This window comes from Alligator sinensis, unplaced genomic scaffold (assembly GCF_000455745.1).
Source record: "Alligator sinensis unplaced genomic scaffold, ASM45574v1 scaffold444_1, whole genome shotgun sequence".
In the NCBI taxonomy this organism is placed as follows: Eukaryota; Metazoa; Chordata; order Crocodylia; family Alligatoridae; genus Alligator; species Alligator sinensis.
In genome coordinates this window covers 4,130,173-4,147,908 of record NW_005841886.1, presented here as the reverse complement: position 1 = coordinate 4,147,908, position 17,736 = coordinate 4,130,173, and the positions used below count along the sequence as shown (strand labels likewise).

The following is a 17,736-nucleotide window of genomic DNA, read 5'->3' as shown; positions in this document are numbered from 1 at the left end:
GAAAGAGCCCAGTTACTCTCCCACAGGAAATCGGCAGTTTCTAATGAGTGAGCAGAGAGCTATTAGGCCCCCTGCCCTGGCCACTCATTTTCCTGGGGAGGAGACCCACCTCCATCCCCAGATTTGGGCACTCCAGTTTCATGGCTGCTAGTTGTTCGCATTGGCATCACAGCCTCAGGAAGCTGATGCTAGGACAGGGGAGGGCAATTATTTCAGGCGGAGGGCTGCTTACTGAGTTTCAGCAAGCCATCAAGGGCTGCATGACAGGCAGCCAGGGGCAGATATATATTAATTTTCTAAATTTTTTAGGGGCCCCGTGGGCCAGATCGAATGGCCTGGCAGGCCGCATCCGGCCTGTGGGCTGCATTTTGCCCATCCCTGTGCTAGGAGCATGTCTCCTTCAGTGGTCAAAGCTTGTATCTCTCAAGGTGGGTCCTTCTCTACCTCCCAATCTTATAAAATGGGGATACGCCCATGGTGAAGAACATGGTATCTACCTACCTACTTCTCTGTCTATCCCCACAGAACCCCATCCATCCATCTATCCATTCATTCCTATATTTGCCCTTTTATCTATTCTGACTACCACTTGTGAAGCATTTTATGATCTTCTTATGGATGATACTAGAGAAGTGTGAAGCATGTTTATCTGTCCCATCCCCACTGTGAGGATGTGCAATGCATAGGTACTTGGTTTACAAAATGCCCTATGTCCAGGCTGTCTTAAACATAGATACTTGATGCACAGCATTCCCTCTGAAGGCACCTCTGCCACTCCTCAGGCTGGATCAGGAGCAAACCTAACTGAAATTTTTACAACAAAATGCTTTTTCATGGAACATTGACTTTATACCAATTCTTTGGGGATGGACTGTCAACATTAATGACGTGTTCCATTTTTTGCAACATTTTTTGTGGCTTCTTTGACAACATTTTTGAAGTCATCAGGGAAACTTTTCATTTGCCAAAAACCCATTTGTGAGAAAAAAAATCTATTTCAATAACCCTTTCAGTAATAATTTGGATAAAAAGGTTAGTGCAAAAATGAAAAACAGCAATTGTATCCATTTTGTCCCTCTCCCACAGACTGGAAAAAATGCCTTGACATTTCAAACATATTTATGATAATAGCTTCTTTTTTTTCCCTTCATTTTCCCACTAGCTTTAAGCAGTGGGGCTGGACCTGCCTGCCCAATGGAAACAGGAATGAACCTAAAGGCAGATTGTCTCTTTCCAAAAAGGACAGCCCCTACAGAGAAAATGTGTTGAATCATGGTCTCAGTCAACATCAGTTCCATGTGTCCTAGGTGCTGTCCCAACATGGTTTTTGCCCCATGGTTCCAGGACTGTATTTTAACCTTACCTGATTTCAATGAGAGAACATTCATTCTGGCACAGGTACTTATCTTGTCCCTGGTATAGTAGAATCAGTGTTAACCCCCATAGCACCCTGTACAGATGGGGTAAGACACAGAGCGTGTGTCTACACGAGATGCTTTACTGTAGGGCTGTGCGAAGCTTCGATGGAGATCCGGCCCGATTTGGTGGCCGAAACTCCGAATCCAAATAGAATCAGAGGACCCTTTAAACTCTCCAAATCGAATCAGAACCCTCTGAATCGATTTGGAGAGATTCGGAGATTCAGATATAGACACAGATTTGAATGTTTTTTCTACATACCTCTAGGTAGCAGGGGCTTGCTTGTGAGTGCTGCGATGCATGGAGTGTCCCACAGAAGCACGGGGGGCTCCCCAGTGCGCTTGACAGCAGACCTGGAAGTGGACCTCTGGGGACATGTGGCAGAGCCCCACCCTGTGCAGCTCCTGTTCTCTGATCAAGTGGACCTCTGGGGACATGTGGCAGAGCCCCCCCCTGTGCAGCTCCAGCTCTCTGATCCCCCCGCTTCCTCCCTGCCCAGCCCCGCCCCCCGATGGATGTCCTGCCGCTCCCAGCATAGCAATTTAAAAAAAAGAAAAAAAGGCCCTGCTCTCACTGGCTCTGGCAGCGGAGATCAGGGACTCTGGGGGCTCATGACAGAGCCCCCCCTGTGCAGAACAGGGCAGTGAGGGACAGCAGAGATCGCCCCCTCCATCTGGCAGCTGCCCCATGGCATGGGTGCAGCACAGCCTGGGAGGGTGCCGCGCACCATGTGGGAGCTGGGGTGGCTCCAGCAGTCACTCGGAGCCTGGCACCGCTCAGTCCCAGCAGCCCCAGCTCCTAGGCAGCATGCAGTGCCCTGCCAAGCCGTGCTGCACCCGTGCCTTGAGGCAGCTGCTGCATGGGTGCCACGTGGGGGTGGGCAATCCCCACTGCCCTCCGCTGCATGGGAGGACTCTGTCATAAGCCCTCAGAGGCCCCAGTTGCTGCTGCCACAGCCAGGGAGTGTGGGGCTTTTCTTTTTTTTTTTAATTCCTGGGATGCTGGGGCTGACGGGGCACCCATCAGGGGCGATCGAGGAACAGGGACTGCAGGAGGGGTTCTGCCATGTGGCCCTAGAGCCCCTGCCAGAGCCAGTGAATGCATTTTTTTTTTTAAGGGCAGGGAGGCTGGGGCTGGTCAGGGCAGGGCAGCCATGGGGGCTTCTCCTGTGGCTCTCCCTGCCCAGACAGAGGCAGGCACAGCCGGAGGAGCAGTGGGAGAACCTGCAGCTACCTGGCTGTGCCTGCCTCTCCCTGGCCGATCCAAATCAGCACTGAATCAGCGTCAAATCTCCGATTCTGATTCGGTTGAATCAAATGGGGACAGTGATTCAAATCACCAAATCGAATCACTGTCCTCCAAATTGGCCAAATCTGAATCAAATATTTCCATATTTGCATAGGCCTACTACTTACCTGTCTAAAGCTGGAGTTAGATTTGGGTCAGCAAGGCAGCAGAGAGGAATAGCTTTGACCCCTAGTTGTTAACATTTGAGTAAACTTTGACTAACAGGTCACTCTGGTAGGACACCGAGAAACTTTGCAGTGTGGGCCCTCCCTCAGGGACAGGCTTGGTATGTTAGGTTACTCCATTTCCCGAGTATTCGCTTTGCTCACCCCAGCCAATCAAGATGTACCACCAGAAATACCTCTTGTCAGAGGTGAAGGTGAGCAGCAATAGGGTCTGCAGGTACATCCCTTCCACCAGGAGCCAGTAGAAGTTGGCCAACACTGAGTACTGGAAGAAGACGATAGCTGTTTTGCAGTTAACCTAGTAAGGGAGAGGAAAGGTCACACTGGCACATCTCTGCTCTATGACATTGGCAGGTTAGTGCACACTTCAGGATGAGAATGGCTGCCAGGCTAAGAGGACCACATCTTTTCCGATGCATTCCAAGCAAAGAATGGCGTACAGGAGAAGGAGTCCCTTCTGCATCTACCTCTCATGATCTGAAACCTTTCAGCCTTCTTGGCATCATTTCCCTGCCGCCCCTTACCACAATAAAGCATCTAACCCCTCCTCAATGCTCTTACCCTCTCCTGTAGTATCTAGCATAGAAAACCCAAGCCCTCTTGGGTGACTGGCCCCGCTCCTTCCCCTTAGTCCATTGCTGTCTCCCTCAGCCAAGGCAGACATTTCTGGGCAACACCCCCTCCTCCTTGCTGGTGTTTGGCTCCAAAGCCTAGAGTTTATTGTGTGCATAAAGGTAGGAGTCCAGCTGATTTGCTTTCACAGCCTGACTCTCAGGGAAAACACACCTAGCCACCTCCCTGACTCAGTGATGCAGTGCTGTCTCCCTGGAAAATCCTCTGTTGCCCTTTACTTGTAGCCTCCCTCAACAGTGACCCCTTTGGTTCCTGACCTAACTGTATCCCTTTTCTTTACTTTTTGCCCCATTCTCCCCCACTGCAGTTTTATCTCCTCCCTAGATTGTTTTTTTATTTCCATGACCCTAAAAGGCCTCGAGGGTTCCTGGGCAACTGGACTGATCTCAGATTGCCTTTCCTTTCTATTATGTTGCCTGGGGACTGTTTTCCACTCTGCTTTGCTTTCTGCAGTAAATACTTGAGAAATCTGCCTTCTGATTCCAGCCCCTAACAACCTATGAATATCTAGTCACTTCCCGCCCCCCCCCCCCCCCGCCCCCTTTCCCTCTGGATGTCTCTGTCCATGGCTTTGGAAAAGGGAACCCCATTATAATTTTAAAATAAAAATATACAAGCTAAAACATCAAGAAATCCCTTTTGCCTGTGCCGTTGTTGCTGATGTTAGGAACTAACACACCCCTGCTGGGTTTGCACCTAAAAGCCAGGTAGAAAACTCTCAGTGCAAGAAACTTTCACTGTAAGTAGAGTCCAAGCAAAAATAAACTCTACAGAATTCTAATAACCTGGGTCAGAGGGACCCTGTTCCCTGCTCCTTCCTCCTCATAATGTCTGGGTGGACTCTGGAGATCTGGGTTCAAGCCACAGCATCACCACTGGGCAACTCACTTCCATGCTCGGTACCTCAAATTCCCAGCCTTTGACTAGGGATAAGGACACCAACCTCTTTTCTGAAGTGTTTTGGGAGCTATGGGTGTTGCTGTGCTAGATATATATATATATATATATATATATATATATTTTATACATATTTATATATATATAAAAATGTGTGACCTGCAAGTTCCTGCATGCCTAGGAAATGCAAAAGTTTAAAACTGAACCCTCAGGAGAGGCTTTCCTTCAGTGTCTGACCCAGGAGAAACCTCCTCCCCCTCCTCCGTAGCTCCTGGGCATGTACTGAGCTTCTACTTACTGTTGACATTGTGCAGTGATCGATGGACTCATCTGCAAAGAGCACAGAATCTTTGATGAACACAGCAGCTCCTCGTAATATAAAAGAGGTAAAGAAGTGGATGTGGATGGAATTCCTGGTGCAGTGCAGCTTCCTGTAGAAAGAAGATAATCCAAAAGCTAAGGGGACAGGCCACAGACACAGATGCACGTGGTCACAAGTGGGGTCCCCCTGCATTGAACACTGGGGATCACATTCAACACCACCCACCACACCCCATGAAGTCCCACTGGGGCACAGTGCATTAGAGAAGGGTATATTCGTCTAGCCTAGATGAATATGTCCCAGACAGAAATGTGACCCAGCAAGTGCAAAGGGGACTGCAGATATTGCTGAGCCAAGGGAGTTAGGCTGATCAGCTGCTCAGGCTATATAATGGAGCTGTTAGCCAAGGCTTCTCCTTGACCATGGGTCAAGCTGTGCATGACCACACTACGCTCAGGTGGCTGGTGACAGTGTATCCAGCATGCACCATGGCTATCCACAAGATATTGCACCAATGGAGTGATACCCACAGTATCACCCTTAATTGCTGCCACCGACCATCTCCCCAGCAAAGCCCATCTCCTGTGCTTCTGGCACTGTGATGCTGCCAGAAGCTGTTTCACTTAATGTTCTACCTCAGGCCCATGCTCTGGTGGCTGCCCCCCGTGGATGCTTCCTTTCCTTGTAGCCCTACAGTGTCTCCTCTGTGCATGAGGTCTTGCATCTGGTAGGTGTGGGCATAGCACAAATTCCTTAGTAGGGTTCCCAAAGGGCAGGATATTGATAGAGGCAAGAACTCCCATGGTGAGAACTGAGCAATGGACAGAGCTCTGTGCTGTGTCAGGGCCGGAGACACCCTCTAACTAAAGAGGCTTGGAGGAGACTTGTCTTGGGGGAAGCTTATGGCACTTTGCACCTTCCTTAAAGCAGCAGGTTCTGAACACTGCTGGAAACAGAACACAGGGCTCAAAGATCCTGCTCTGATCTAGCCTGAGAGCTCTTCCGTTCCTAAACTGTCTCTTAAACTGTGTGTCATTTCTCTAGCCCACCTTTAGCTCACAGCGGTCTGTCAGAGGTCTCCCCTTCACCTGCCTGCCTGTCGCTCACATCCCCTAGTGCAGGGGTTGTCAACTGGGGGTACACATACCCTCGGGGGTACTTGAGAAGGCCCCAGGGGGTACACACAGGCAGCTCGGGACAGAGGGGAAAAGAGGGCAGTGATGCCCCTCTGCAGGTCACACAAGCACTGCCTGGCCGGCTGAACACAAGGGGAGGGGGAAGAGGGAGCTTGCATGCGGCGGCCGCCACCACCACACCACACTGCCGCCATGCCACATCCAGCTGTGCGCTTCCCCCCCACTCCCTGCACTCTGCATCCAGCTGTCGGGGGTACATTTATTTAAGGAAGTTGAAAACCCCTGCCCTAGTGCCTTCACTTGGGGAAGGTTTGGAGAACAAATATTAAGGAATTAATTATCTCCCCAGTGTAACCACATAGGCAGGGAAATTTTCAATCATGACATTAATGTGCATACTTAGACCCATAAGATGTGAACTTGTAGCCTTCAATGCAAGAAGGGAAAATGTGTCAGCAGCACCAGGTCCCACCATGGGATCATTGAGTGAGTGGGTCTGGTTGCTAATTAGTAGGAATCATACTTTTCTCTGTTTAAAAATCAGTTAAAAAATGTGAGGCATGGCAGCAGTGGTTGTGTGGAGTTATGCCCCCACTACTACTGGGTGGGAAGGGGGTGCCTCACTTTGGTGGCTATGGCAGCATGGCACTCCCTCCACTGGGCCACAGAGGCAGCTCCTTCCTAGAGTTGGTCCAGCCTTGTTGTGAGCACAGAAATCTGGGGGGCACGTGCCCCCCTCACCCCATTGCCTGTGCCCCTCCCTGTAGCCCAGCGGCAGGCAGCCCGCCAGCCATTTTATCTGGCCTGCAGGCCCCTAAAAAATTTAGAAAATTAATATTTATCTGCTTCTGGCTGCTTGTCAAAAGTGACAGGAGTCAGGGGCAGTAGGACCCAGGGGGACCCGGCAGGAGCCAGCAAAAAGGCTGGCCTGGTCCCACCCCCCTCAACCGCCTCCCATCCTTGCCCCACCCCGCTGAAAGCCTCTGCCTGCCCTGGGTTTCACTGCTTCCTTGCCCACCAACCTCCAGCACCACATGACCCTGGGCTGCATCACTGGACTGCGGGAGCACCATGGGGCCACACCAATGCCATGTGTGTGTGGGTGCGCACAGTGAGGGAGGGAGAGACAGAGACAGAGACAGCAATGAGGGAGAGGAAGAGAGATAATTTGTGTGTGTGTGTGTTCATGGGGCGAGTCCCACAAGCATACCCTACCATACACGCAGACCCCCTCACACACCCCAGCCACCCTCCCCTCACCACGCATCCCCCACAAACCCCATACCCACCTACACTCCACATATCCACACATATACCCACATGCTTCCCCACTCCACCCCCACAACCACCCCCCCCCACATCCCCCTCACAAAACCCCCACACCCCCATACCCATACACCCACGGCCCCCCGCAAACCTATACCCACCCACCCAGCCGCCCCTGCACACTATACAAGATTAAGACTCCATTTTAAGCTATTGTGTAATCACCTCTGTGTACGCTACACAAACACATGTAAATCAGGACAAAAATATTTTTTGAAATCAAATTAAAGAATGTTGTAGATGTTTAATTTTTAGAAGAATATAATTTGGTATTTTTCTGGTTCTGAGATGGCAAAACCTCTTGCTTTAAGGAGCACTACCAGTGGGGCAAGGAAAGGGACTTCTGGTGGCAAAGGTCAGGGGCTAGGGGGCAGGGCTTCTGGTCCCAAGATGACAACCAGGGGGTAGGGCACCTGTCAGGGGCCAGGGCTGCTCATGTGGTCCTTAAAAACTTGCCAAAACTCTGTAAGCAGCTCTGTGCCCGAAATAATTGCCCACCCCTGCTGTAGCTTGTGCCCTCCCATTCATCGCCTATGCCCCCCTGCCCACACAGACTTACCTGAAGGGGGCTGCAGGAGCTGCTTTCCACTGCTGCCTGGCTGCCACATGCATGTATGTGCACAAACACATGCACGTGGAGCCTTCTACATCCTGCCCCCCCAGCCCCAAACAGCCCCTTGCAGGCTGGAAGGTTGCCAGCTTGCAAGGGGAAACCCATGGTTTCCCACATCTTTCTCCTTTAAATGAGAAAAATCCGCATTTTTCCACAGCAAACAGAAAACCCGGATCCCTGCTAATTAGCTACAAAAATTAATATTCCATTAGTTCTGGGACACAACAGGCATAGAATTCCAAGGAGAGAATCATGTCAAAAGGTTACAAAGTTCAAGCCAACTCTAGTGGGCTGGAGACACAGTTTTGTTAGCTAAAACAGAAATAGAAGATGAATTCCTCATATTTCCACTGTTTATGTCTCTCTTATGATCTCCTGAGTATTTAAACCATGCAAAAACTCAGAATTAAGTTCCAGGACTTGGAATATTCTCTAGGTGTATGTGGATGATTCCTCCTCACTAGCCTCTCTCAGACCCCTTCCAACTGGATCTGTAACATGGGCTGCAGACCCTGAGTCTGCGAGTCACCTACATGACTTGCAATCAGAAACCACTCCTCTGGAATCCAGTTCAACAGCCTGTTTCCTTTAAGGAGCCTGAGGTAGGTAAGCAGCTGGCAGCCAGGTTTTGTGGCATGTGGAGTCATATAGTTTTCACCTAATGTTTATGTCAGCTACGTCAGATTCTCTATCATCTTGTGCCTTGTGCCACTGATGGTAATGCAAGGAAGGGGAAATGCTACCAGATCAAGGTGAGGGAGTTTGAACTAGAGTATGTAGTATTGCCAGGTGCAGGACAAAGGAGGGTCAGGCCCTAGATGGTCAGGGCATTTCATGCGAGTCAGGGACTGTCATTCTTTCAGGTGAGCAATCTTTACAGCTGGGAACAACCTGCAACTGCAACCAACACACTCTCCTGTGCAACCATCTACCTACAGGCTGGCAAGCTACTTCCACAGATGTAAGTCATCTGTCTCACAGGCACAAGGAGTGGGAAAAAACAGGATACAGCCTACTTTAAAGTTCCCCTTCATCTAAACAATATATGTAAGAACTTTTCTTTCAGCCTTTCCATAAAAGTTTCTCCCATTCTCTTCATCCTCCAATCCTGGGTAAATCTGCCTGCTACAACCCCTGCTCAGGTGGTTTCTACCTCTCTTCACCATAAACACCCGGAAACCGATGATGGTAAACTGGTAACTGAAGTCTGTCTGACAGCTGAGCACAGGGCCCAAGTGCCTTCTTCCCTCTCCCAGCACGTGGGGCTGTCAGTGCCACTGTCCTACCTGAAGCCGGAGAAGATGCCAATGGCCAAGAGCAGGGCAGCCAGGGAAGCAGAGTAGCCGCAGGTATAGAGCACTTTCACAGTGACAAAGTAGCCTTTCTGGAAGAGAAAGATGCAACTGAGTTAGCAGATCAGGGTGGCAAAACCAGGCATATTACCTGTGCTAAGGCCAGTGTATGGGCTGGCAGCCTGGAGAACATGGTCCCTAAGGGCACTGGTACCCGATGTGGGCAACAAAGGGTACATGCACTCTGGGCCCTGCCATGTTTGTGCCAGTGCTCATTGCAACCCTGTTATCAGGAAGCTTCCTACATACTGCCTCCCTACTGCATGGGACAGGCTCCCACATGCAAACTGGCCGTGTGAGGTCAAACTGGTGATGTGAGCTCAGGCACATGCTGGTGTTTGCTGGCTTCGCAGCACCTGTGCTTGTGCCCCTGTGCAAGGGAGATATTTAGGGCAGTGCTAACACATGCCTGAGCAGACAGCACAGCGAGGTTGCATCTGTGTGCAACCCCCTGCTTTCCTGGCTGCTGTGTGCTCACCAGTGAGCTCAGAGGGCAGGACAGCTGTGCTGTATTAATCATTAATGCTCCTGGCAGGCAGGGGCTACTCTGCAGAAGAGGGAAACCTTTGCACAAATATGAAAAGTTCTTCTAGCTGTTCTCTGATGTGGGATCCAAGCTGTATTGGCTCTCTTCACCACAGGTAGACCCAGCTAACTGCCACCACTGAAGGACCATGCCAGTCCCATGGAGAAACCCAGGTAAAAGCCCCAGCAAAGCCCATGGTCTTCAACATGCCCCAGATGATGGAATGGAGCTTGCTGTGGGCATCATTGTTTGAATAATGCCAGAGAGTTTATTTTTATAGCCAGCACCATTAAACAGCAAACGCCACATGCCCCCAGGAAGCCTGCCACTGGGGAGAACAGGGCCCCCATGCTCGCCTTGGTTTCTGTGTCCTTATTGGTGCCATCCAGCTCACAGGCCTTGTAGTATGGGGGACTGGGGCTGCTCCACCCAGCTTCTGTGCAGTTCCGTTGTATTAGACCTGTAGCAATGAAGGGAAGTTCTTATAATGGCCTTTGCAACAGAACCCATCCCAGAGCCCAACACATCAACCTCAGCTCTAACACCCCACCCTCCCTCTGAAAGGGCTTTGTGGTAAGGGGGCCCTTGTGCTTCTGCTCTAAAGGGATCTGCTCATAGTTTCAGGTTTTCAGTCACATCTCTGAGGTTAAGCACAACATCCTGGGAGCCTGGAGAAGATGGACCCTGCTGTAGGCAGGGCCAGGGAGAAGGATTTGGAGGAGGGTAACCCACCTCCTTCTCAGCAGATCAGTACCAAAGAACCCCCATGGTCTTCTCATTGTTAGTTGTTTCTGCCCCTGGTGAGGCCTTACAATGGAAGATCTGGTGTTGGTTGCATAGGGCCTGGACTCCATCACTGCTGATAGTGGGGGGGCTAGGGGCTCCTCACAAATAGTATGGCTACTAAGGGACAGGACATGAGTGTTGAGGGGGTGGGAAAAGAATGAAGCCACTGCTGAAAGCTGCAGCGAATCCCCTACAAAGTGCAATGAAGAGGAACTGTATTTGAAGTCAAAATGCATCCCCTCCTCCCCCAGAGCATGGGGTACTGTTTTCTGCCTGGAGGGGGTATCTCTGCATCAGGCCCAGCATGTGTACACCACACAGCTCCATCATCAGTGGGCAAAGGCCCTTTTCATCTCAGTCTCCTACTGCTGGCCAGGGGCTCAACATTTCCTTCTGCATGGAACCATCCAAGGCCCAGTCCCTGCCCTAAGGCTGGTATTTATCAAAGCTCCTTAACATTTGCAATTACATGCACAGAGCAAAATACTTGTTTGCCTCTTAGGCTGTTCAGTTGATTTTCTTTGCACTCTGATGACTTCAAATTGGATAAAAGTAGAACCTTGCTTGGCTGCCATTAAAGTCCAATGAGGGACAGCTGCTTTACTGCCATGAAAGAATGGCACTGAAATATCAGTCACTGTGCCTCTACAAAACAGGTCACCACCATGAAACCAATCTACAGATGGGGAAACTAAGGCACAGTTAGTGTGCCTTAGTATACTCCCTTAGATAGGGGGTATCTAGCCTGGGGTCACCCACCAACAGAAGCAGGGTCTCCTGGATCCCAATCAACTGTTATGTTCACCAGCCCACACTACCTTCTTTCAGGAACTCCTCTACAGAAATGCCCAGGTCACCTCTGACCAGTGACTACAGAAGCCCAGACCCAGAGAGCAGCAGGGACTGAGCATGATGCCAAGTTGGGAGGAAGCACAGGCACTGCTTTTGGGTGGCTTCTGCCATCAGACCCTTCTAGCACCTGTCATGATAACACTTGGGGTGCTTTTCCTATAGGCCTACTATTAAAGTCAAACCTCTGTGCTGTGCCTTTAAGGTGGGGTCAGGTATCCAGGTTGTAGCTGTATTGCTCTAGAGGCAAAAGGAATCAGAACTCATGGTAGAAGTGATATTTTTTATTAGACCAACTAGATTTTTGCAAAGAATTTTTTTTTTTTGCAAAAATCTAGTTGGTCTAATAAAAGATATCACCTCTACCACGAGTTCTGATTCCTTTAAGACAGGGTGGAATATAAGAGGGCTGCTCAGCATACGCGGAGGGAGAAAATATTATTTTGGGGAGCTGAATACACACACATGTACACACACACATAGGCACATACTGCCCAACAAGTAAGTATGTTGAGTGGAAGTGGCAGGGTGAGAGGGAAGGCGTGTGGGGAGGCAGATCAAGGCCCCCACAGTGAGGGAGGGACTGGGGCAGAGGCAGGGGCTGGGGTAAAAAGGGGTCCCAAGGCAGGTCGTAGGATGGTTGGAGCCTGTGTGGCTTGTCCAGGGACACAGGGAGGCTCCTGCTGCTGCGCGCATCCTGGGGGAGGCATAGGGGCACGTGCCCCCCAGATTTGTGCATGGGGCAGAGGCAGGCTGCTGCTGTGGGCTAGGGCTCTGCACCCTGCTGCCACTGCCTTGGAAGCCGCGCAATGCCATGTGACTGCTGCTGCCAGGCTGCGCCACATCCCCTGCCAGCCCAGTGGTGGCAGGCATGTGGCGTCGCGTGGCTTCCAAGGCAGGGGCATCAGGGCGCAGAGCCCATCCTTCAGCAGCAGCCTGCCTCTGCCCCACGCACAAATCTGGGGAGCACGTGCTCCCCATGCCTCTCCTAGAGTGCACACAGTGGTGGGAGCCCCTCCGTGTCCCTTCCGGGCTCCAACCATCCCATGACCTGCCCCAGGTCCCCATTCACCCCAGTCCATGCCCCTGCCCCACTCCTTCCCTCACTGTGGGGGCCTCAATCTGCCCCCACCATGCCCCTTCTCCTTCACAGGCTTGCCTGCTGTAGTGGGCAGTGCTCCACAGCTGCTGGGCTGCGATCCTAGCTGCATGCAGGCTGTGGTTGCATGTCTGTGTCTGTGCACGCCCCCTGCTGCAGCTGTCTGGAGCTTGTACCCAGGCTGCCCTGCAGCCCTCTTTGCTGCCACCCTTGTCTCACATTTGTGGGGGCTAAGTCCCATTAGCCCAGGCCTTCTGCCGCCTATGCTTCCCAGACAGGATCCCAGAGCAGGAAGATGCAGGGGACTTAAGCAGCATTGCCAGCTGCCCCTCCACATCACCCTTTTTAAAGGCACAGTGCACCCCAAAGTATCCATCTGTAGATCATGGGTCTTCCCAAGCTAAAGGCACACAGGACTAGCATGGATAAGACATTCCAGTTTTTGCAGGCAACAGCATGCCAGGGAGTGACAGGACCAGTGTCACATCTGGCTGCCTTTGAATACCTAGCCCAGTGACCAGGTGCCCATCTCAGCTTGGCTGATAGGGGCAGCCTTGGGAACAAGTCTGAAGGAGCTGAAATACACAAACGGCTGTTAAGCCACAGCCAGACACCCTGTCTGCCCAGCTGCCATACCTGGTGTGGCCCCATAAGATACAAAAATAGGTTTGTGGGCAAAACTCAGGCCCACATCCCCCTCCTCTGACCTCTTTGAGAAGACTTGCATTTCCTTTCTTTCCTCTGTGACCCTCCCTCCCTGCACCCTTGCCAGTGCTTACAGCAGCCTGAGAAAATTGTCAGGCCAGGGTCCACTCTCACCTCCCATGGCACTGTCCCTCATCACCCATTCATTCTGCTCCCTTCCATCTCCAGATCAATCTTGTGCCTCCAGAGCCCAGGCTCCATTGCTGGAGAGAGAGGGGACTCAGTACCTTTAGATTTCTTGAACATCTGCAGGATCTCTGGACAGGGCATGGTTCTGGACTGGCCAATCACTGCTGCCTCCCAGCAGCTCACACCATCCCATTCTGTCAGGCAGCCTGGGGGAGCCAAGAACACAGTTAGCATCAGGGGTAGGAATGTGCCAGGCCCTGTATCTGCATCCTGTGTCAGGGAGTTACAGCAAACCAGTGCGCTATGGCATCCAGGAGCAGGGCAAGCCACCCCAGTGGTGCCTGCTCAACCACTGTGACCCCGCAGACTCCCTTCCTCTGGACTGGCCAATCACTGCCGCCTCCCAGCAGCTCACACCATCCCATTCTGTCAACATGGCAGCATCCTCAGGAGGCCGCTGCCTCACTCACTCCAGGGAAGTCACCCAAATGCGTCTTGTATTTAAACCCCAGCTGAAAGCAGAGCAAGAGGATCAAGGAGGCACTCCTTTCTTTCCTTCCCTGGGCTAAGTCACTCTAGGAAGTAACAGGCTCTCCCAGGCAACAGTAAACGAGAAATTCACACCAGATCCTCAATTAGGGGTCAAAATAAAACCTTTGCTGCTTTAGTGTGCCATCATTCAAAGCAGAAACCAAAGTGGGGTGAGGCTGCAACAGCTTCCAACCCCAGCTGCTGGCTGCACCTCAGAGACCAGGGGTGCTGCAGCTGCTACATACTGAGACAGCCCTTGATATATTGATCCCCACAGCTCCCTCCTAGTCCATGCCTCGCCCCAGTGGGACGAAGACTATCCCAGAACTTCCTGTCGGAACTACTTTCTTGGTCTTCTGAAGTGCCTGGGAATATCCTGTTACTAATCCCACCAAGATTTGTGGCAGAGTCCCTGGTGTCGCACAAGAGCAGCTCAGCTCATACCAACAGCTCAGGGCTGTTAAACTCAGAAGTCACTCCACTTTGCCTATCATTGCAAAGTTTTCAGACACAAAGCTCAGAGATCCTTGCATTATCCAGTCCCTTCCCACTAGCCTGGATGAGTACAGGGAACATCATTTGTTAAAATGTTCAGTCAAAGCCTGCTTTAATTTTCATTTTATTTTCAGAAGATTAAAGCAGAAATACACAGGTTCTCTTCCTGCCATTGCCCTTGCACAGACGCAGCCACTGATGTGGTAGAAGAAAGCAGACTTCAATAAATTCAGGGAGTCAGTCTCTAAGATCCATTAGGAAGCTGGTCAAAGAGGGGAGGTTGAACGGTGGGCAGAGCAGGTTGGCAAAGTGGTCTGCTGCTAGATGCTACTCCAGAAAGGGCCGTACTGGGTTGGTGGTAAACTCCACCAGCCTGAGGCATGTGCAACAGCACAGCTAGGGGATGGGCAGGGGAATCTGTACATACCTGTTTGGTGGGCCAGTAGGGGGCACTCTTGGCGCAGACACACCTGCCACACAGCGCCCCACCAAAAAACAAGCTTCAGATGCCTCCCCAGGGGCACCAACGTCTGGCCAACCCCCTTCCTGGAGCACACCCGCAAGCCTGGGGTAACTGCTGCCACCACCCGGGGTCTAGTCTTTGTCTAGGCTGTGTGCCCCCTGGGGTACAAAGACCTTGTCGACCTTGAGGGTGCTTCACCCAATGTGAGATCTTGGGATGCTTCCTTTACCCTGAAGCACAGAAAGTAGCCTCCCTTAGTCAGCCGAGCAGGGAGCAAAAAGGCTTGCCCAATCCCTCTCAAGCATGTATCACAAGGCTGGCTATATCAGATAGCTTTATTGGGTAGCGAGAGTAGGCATGGAAAGGCATACAAGTCAGAGAAGTAGCAACAGAATAATCCTGACCAAACAGAGGCGGCTTGGTAGTCTTTTGATACGCTTCTAGAACGCTATTACCGGCTAAATTTCAGGTAAGTTATTCACATGTTCATCTGGAGTCTAGAAGAGCTCCAGGGGCCATGTGCTCGCTTCACATTCCCAAATATATCTCCCCCTACTTCCTCATGGAGGGGCTGTTTTATACCACTGTTGTGACCTTATCACTAAGTTCCTACCAGAAGCAGACCCATTGGCTGCTGACTGGTGCTTCCAAATGACATCACCTTCCTAGGTGAGAGGATTAGTCACATGACCTGCAGTGGTAGGAACTCTTAAGCAAAGAAAGTGAGAGCTCCTCCCTCCCTATGGGATTTACAACCCTGTTACCCAGGAGACCAGGTGAATCCAGCAGCCAGGGTTTGTAACCAGAGGGCAAGGGTTTGGGCTGCTGCATTACAGCAGAGAGACAGACTGGGGGGCATTGGCAACACGGAGGGTGTGCGTGCAGGTGCACGTGCACCCTCTGAGAGTGGCGATGCGCCCCCTTAGAAGAGGCACCACCAACACTGTCGGCAGCGCCTGCAGGCAGTCACCGCTTGCCACCCTCCCCCTCGCTGCTGACACCACCGGTGGCATCTGTGGGTGGTTCGCAATCGCCGCTGGCTGCTGCTGCCAGTGGTGTCTGCAGGTGGTCACCGACCACTGGTCGGCGCTCGCCACCCACCACCACCAGCGCTGTGGCTACCTGCGGCAGCTCCCCACTTGCCTCTGCCACACTCCCACCACCGCCAGCTCCGCTGCCACCTGCGGGAGCTCGCCATGCCCCCCCAGCCTCCAGAGGCATGCGTTGTTCATGCTGGGGGGTAATTTCTCCACAGCCTTCTCCCATTTAAACCATTGTCCTCATAACCCCAGGAGGAGTCTGTCTGTGGGAGGCAGAGTATCATGGGTGCCCTGGGTCACTTAGAGAAAGGAAAGAAATCTTCTTACTGGAAAACCCTTTGGAATTCACCCCACAGGAGCCAGCTCCAGGCACCACCGGGAACAGGAGAATAGAGTGACCAGGCCTCTGCCTGCCCTGGGACGTCTCCTGCTATGCTCCTGTGCTGGGTGACATCTGCTCTATTTCACAGGCAGGCACATTGTTTCTCAGATACATTTCTGGGAGCTCTGGGGTCTGTGACAGGGATAGCTCAGCAGGATTCTAAGAGGAACCAGGAATCTGTTCCATCCTTTCCTGCCATCTGGCCAAGAAGCAGCTCAAAGCCTCCTCCAGAGCATCACTGCTTAGCCAGCTACCAGGGTATGTGCCACAAACTCCCCTCACAATGCACACACTACTCGTTAGAGCTGCCCTGCTGCTAGGAGCCTGCACAGCTCCAGAGTGGGGGAACAACTGCAGAGGCAAAAGCAACCTCAAGGCTGCCAGGTTTGTTGCCTTAATGATAATCCCAGTGCCCACACTAGCTGGGAGTGATAGGAGGATCAGCTGAAGGATGGCAGACAATGAATTCAGACATGCATTATGTGTATTCCCCAGTGCATGCTTGTGTGTGCATGCATGCTTGCCCCTGCTTGTGTGTGCCTGTGTGTTCAGGAGCATGAAGGTGTACTTGTGCATACATTCACTTGTGTGCACATGTCTATGCATATGGGCTCACAGGTCTTTTACTGACACTGGACCCATGTCAGGGATGAGGCCACCACAACTCCTCTCTCTGATGCCCACTCCATTAACAAAGCTTGGAAATGGCTAAGACCCTTGTGCTCATGGCACAATCACAGCACAACATGCTCTGCAAGCTACACGTGTCTCACCCCAGCACAGCCCAGCTGGCTCCATCACATACACAACCCAAGGAATGCAATGGCCTCAGCAAACAGTGCGTCAGCCAGGGCAGCTCTCATGCCTGGCTGAGAGAGCTTGGCAAAGCAGCCAACTGGAGCCTCTCTGCTAGGGTGCTGCCCTTGTCTCTCAGCCTGGTAAGACACTGTGACAGAGGTGATAGGACTGAGCTGACAGGACTATCCCCCAAGGTGCTTGCACAGGGCATGTTTGGCACTCATGGCAAAACGTCTGTACATTGGAATGGCAGTGGGGTGAGCAGGGCAAGGGGTGGCCATACTCAGGCATCAGGCCTCCTCCTGTCCAGTATGACCCCTTGGTAAATCCTACCCAGTGAGTGCTTGGGGTAGGAGACAGGGCAGCAATAGGGGAGTAGACAAGTGCACCCACCTGTGCCCTTTGATAACAGCAGCAGCATATGAACAGTGGTATCCTGGCTTTTTTATCCAGTGAGGCACCAAGATCTGCCTGCTGTCACCACCATGGGGCACAGCTTCTCTCTACCTTACAGATGCCCCATAACCCCTCCAAAGCAACCACCCAAGCAAAAAACTTCTACCTTTCCCTGCACTGCTCCAGTCCTTGGCTGCAGCAAGGCTACAGTGGCTGGGTCAAGTGGGGGACCCAACCCACCAACAGGGAGACCCTTCCCTTTCCTGTCTGCCCCTACCCCAAGCCTGGCCCAGGCCCAGAGTGAAGTGTGCTGGTTGATGATTGCCCTCATCCCAGAACCCTTCAAGCCTTTGTGTCATTTTCAGTC

General features: G+C 51.9%; 1 protein-coding gene across 1 annotated transcript in view; it reads right to left on the bottom strand.

The window, feature by feature from the left end:
• LOC102386989 (vasoactive intestinal polypeptide receptor 1-like) overlaps nt 1-17,736 on the bottom strand; it is a 42,246-nt gene that overhangs the window by 9,350 nt on the left and 15,160 nt on the right. Inside the window, exons 3-8 of the mRNA XM_025196861.1 lie at nt 13,363-13,470; nt 10,053-10,156; nt 9,105-9,202; nt 4,720-4,852; nt 3,036-3,189; nt 2,835-2,844 (exon numbers count right to left, since the gene is read on the bottom strand). Coding sequence (XP_025052646.1) covers nt 2,835-2,844; nt 3,036-3,189; nt 4,720-4,852; nt 9,105-9,202; nt 10,053-10,156; nt 13,363-13,470 — 607 coding nt within the window. The remainder of the gene's footprint in view (nt 1-2,834; nt 2,845-3,035; nt 3,190-4,719; nt 4,853-9,104; nt 9,203-10,052; nt 10,157-13,362; nt 13,471-17,736) is intronic.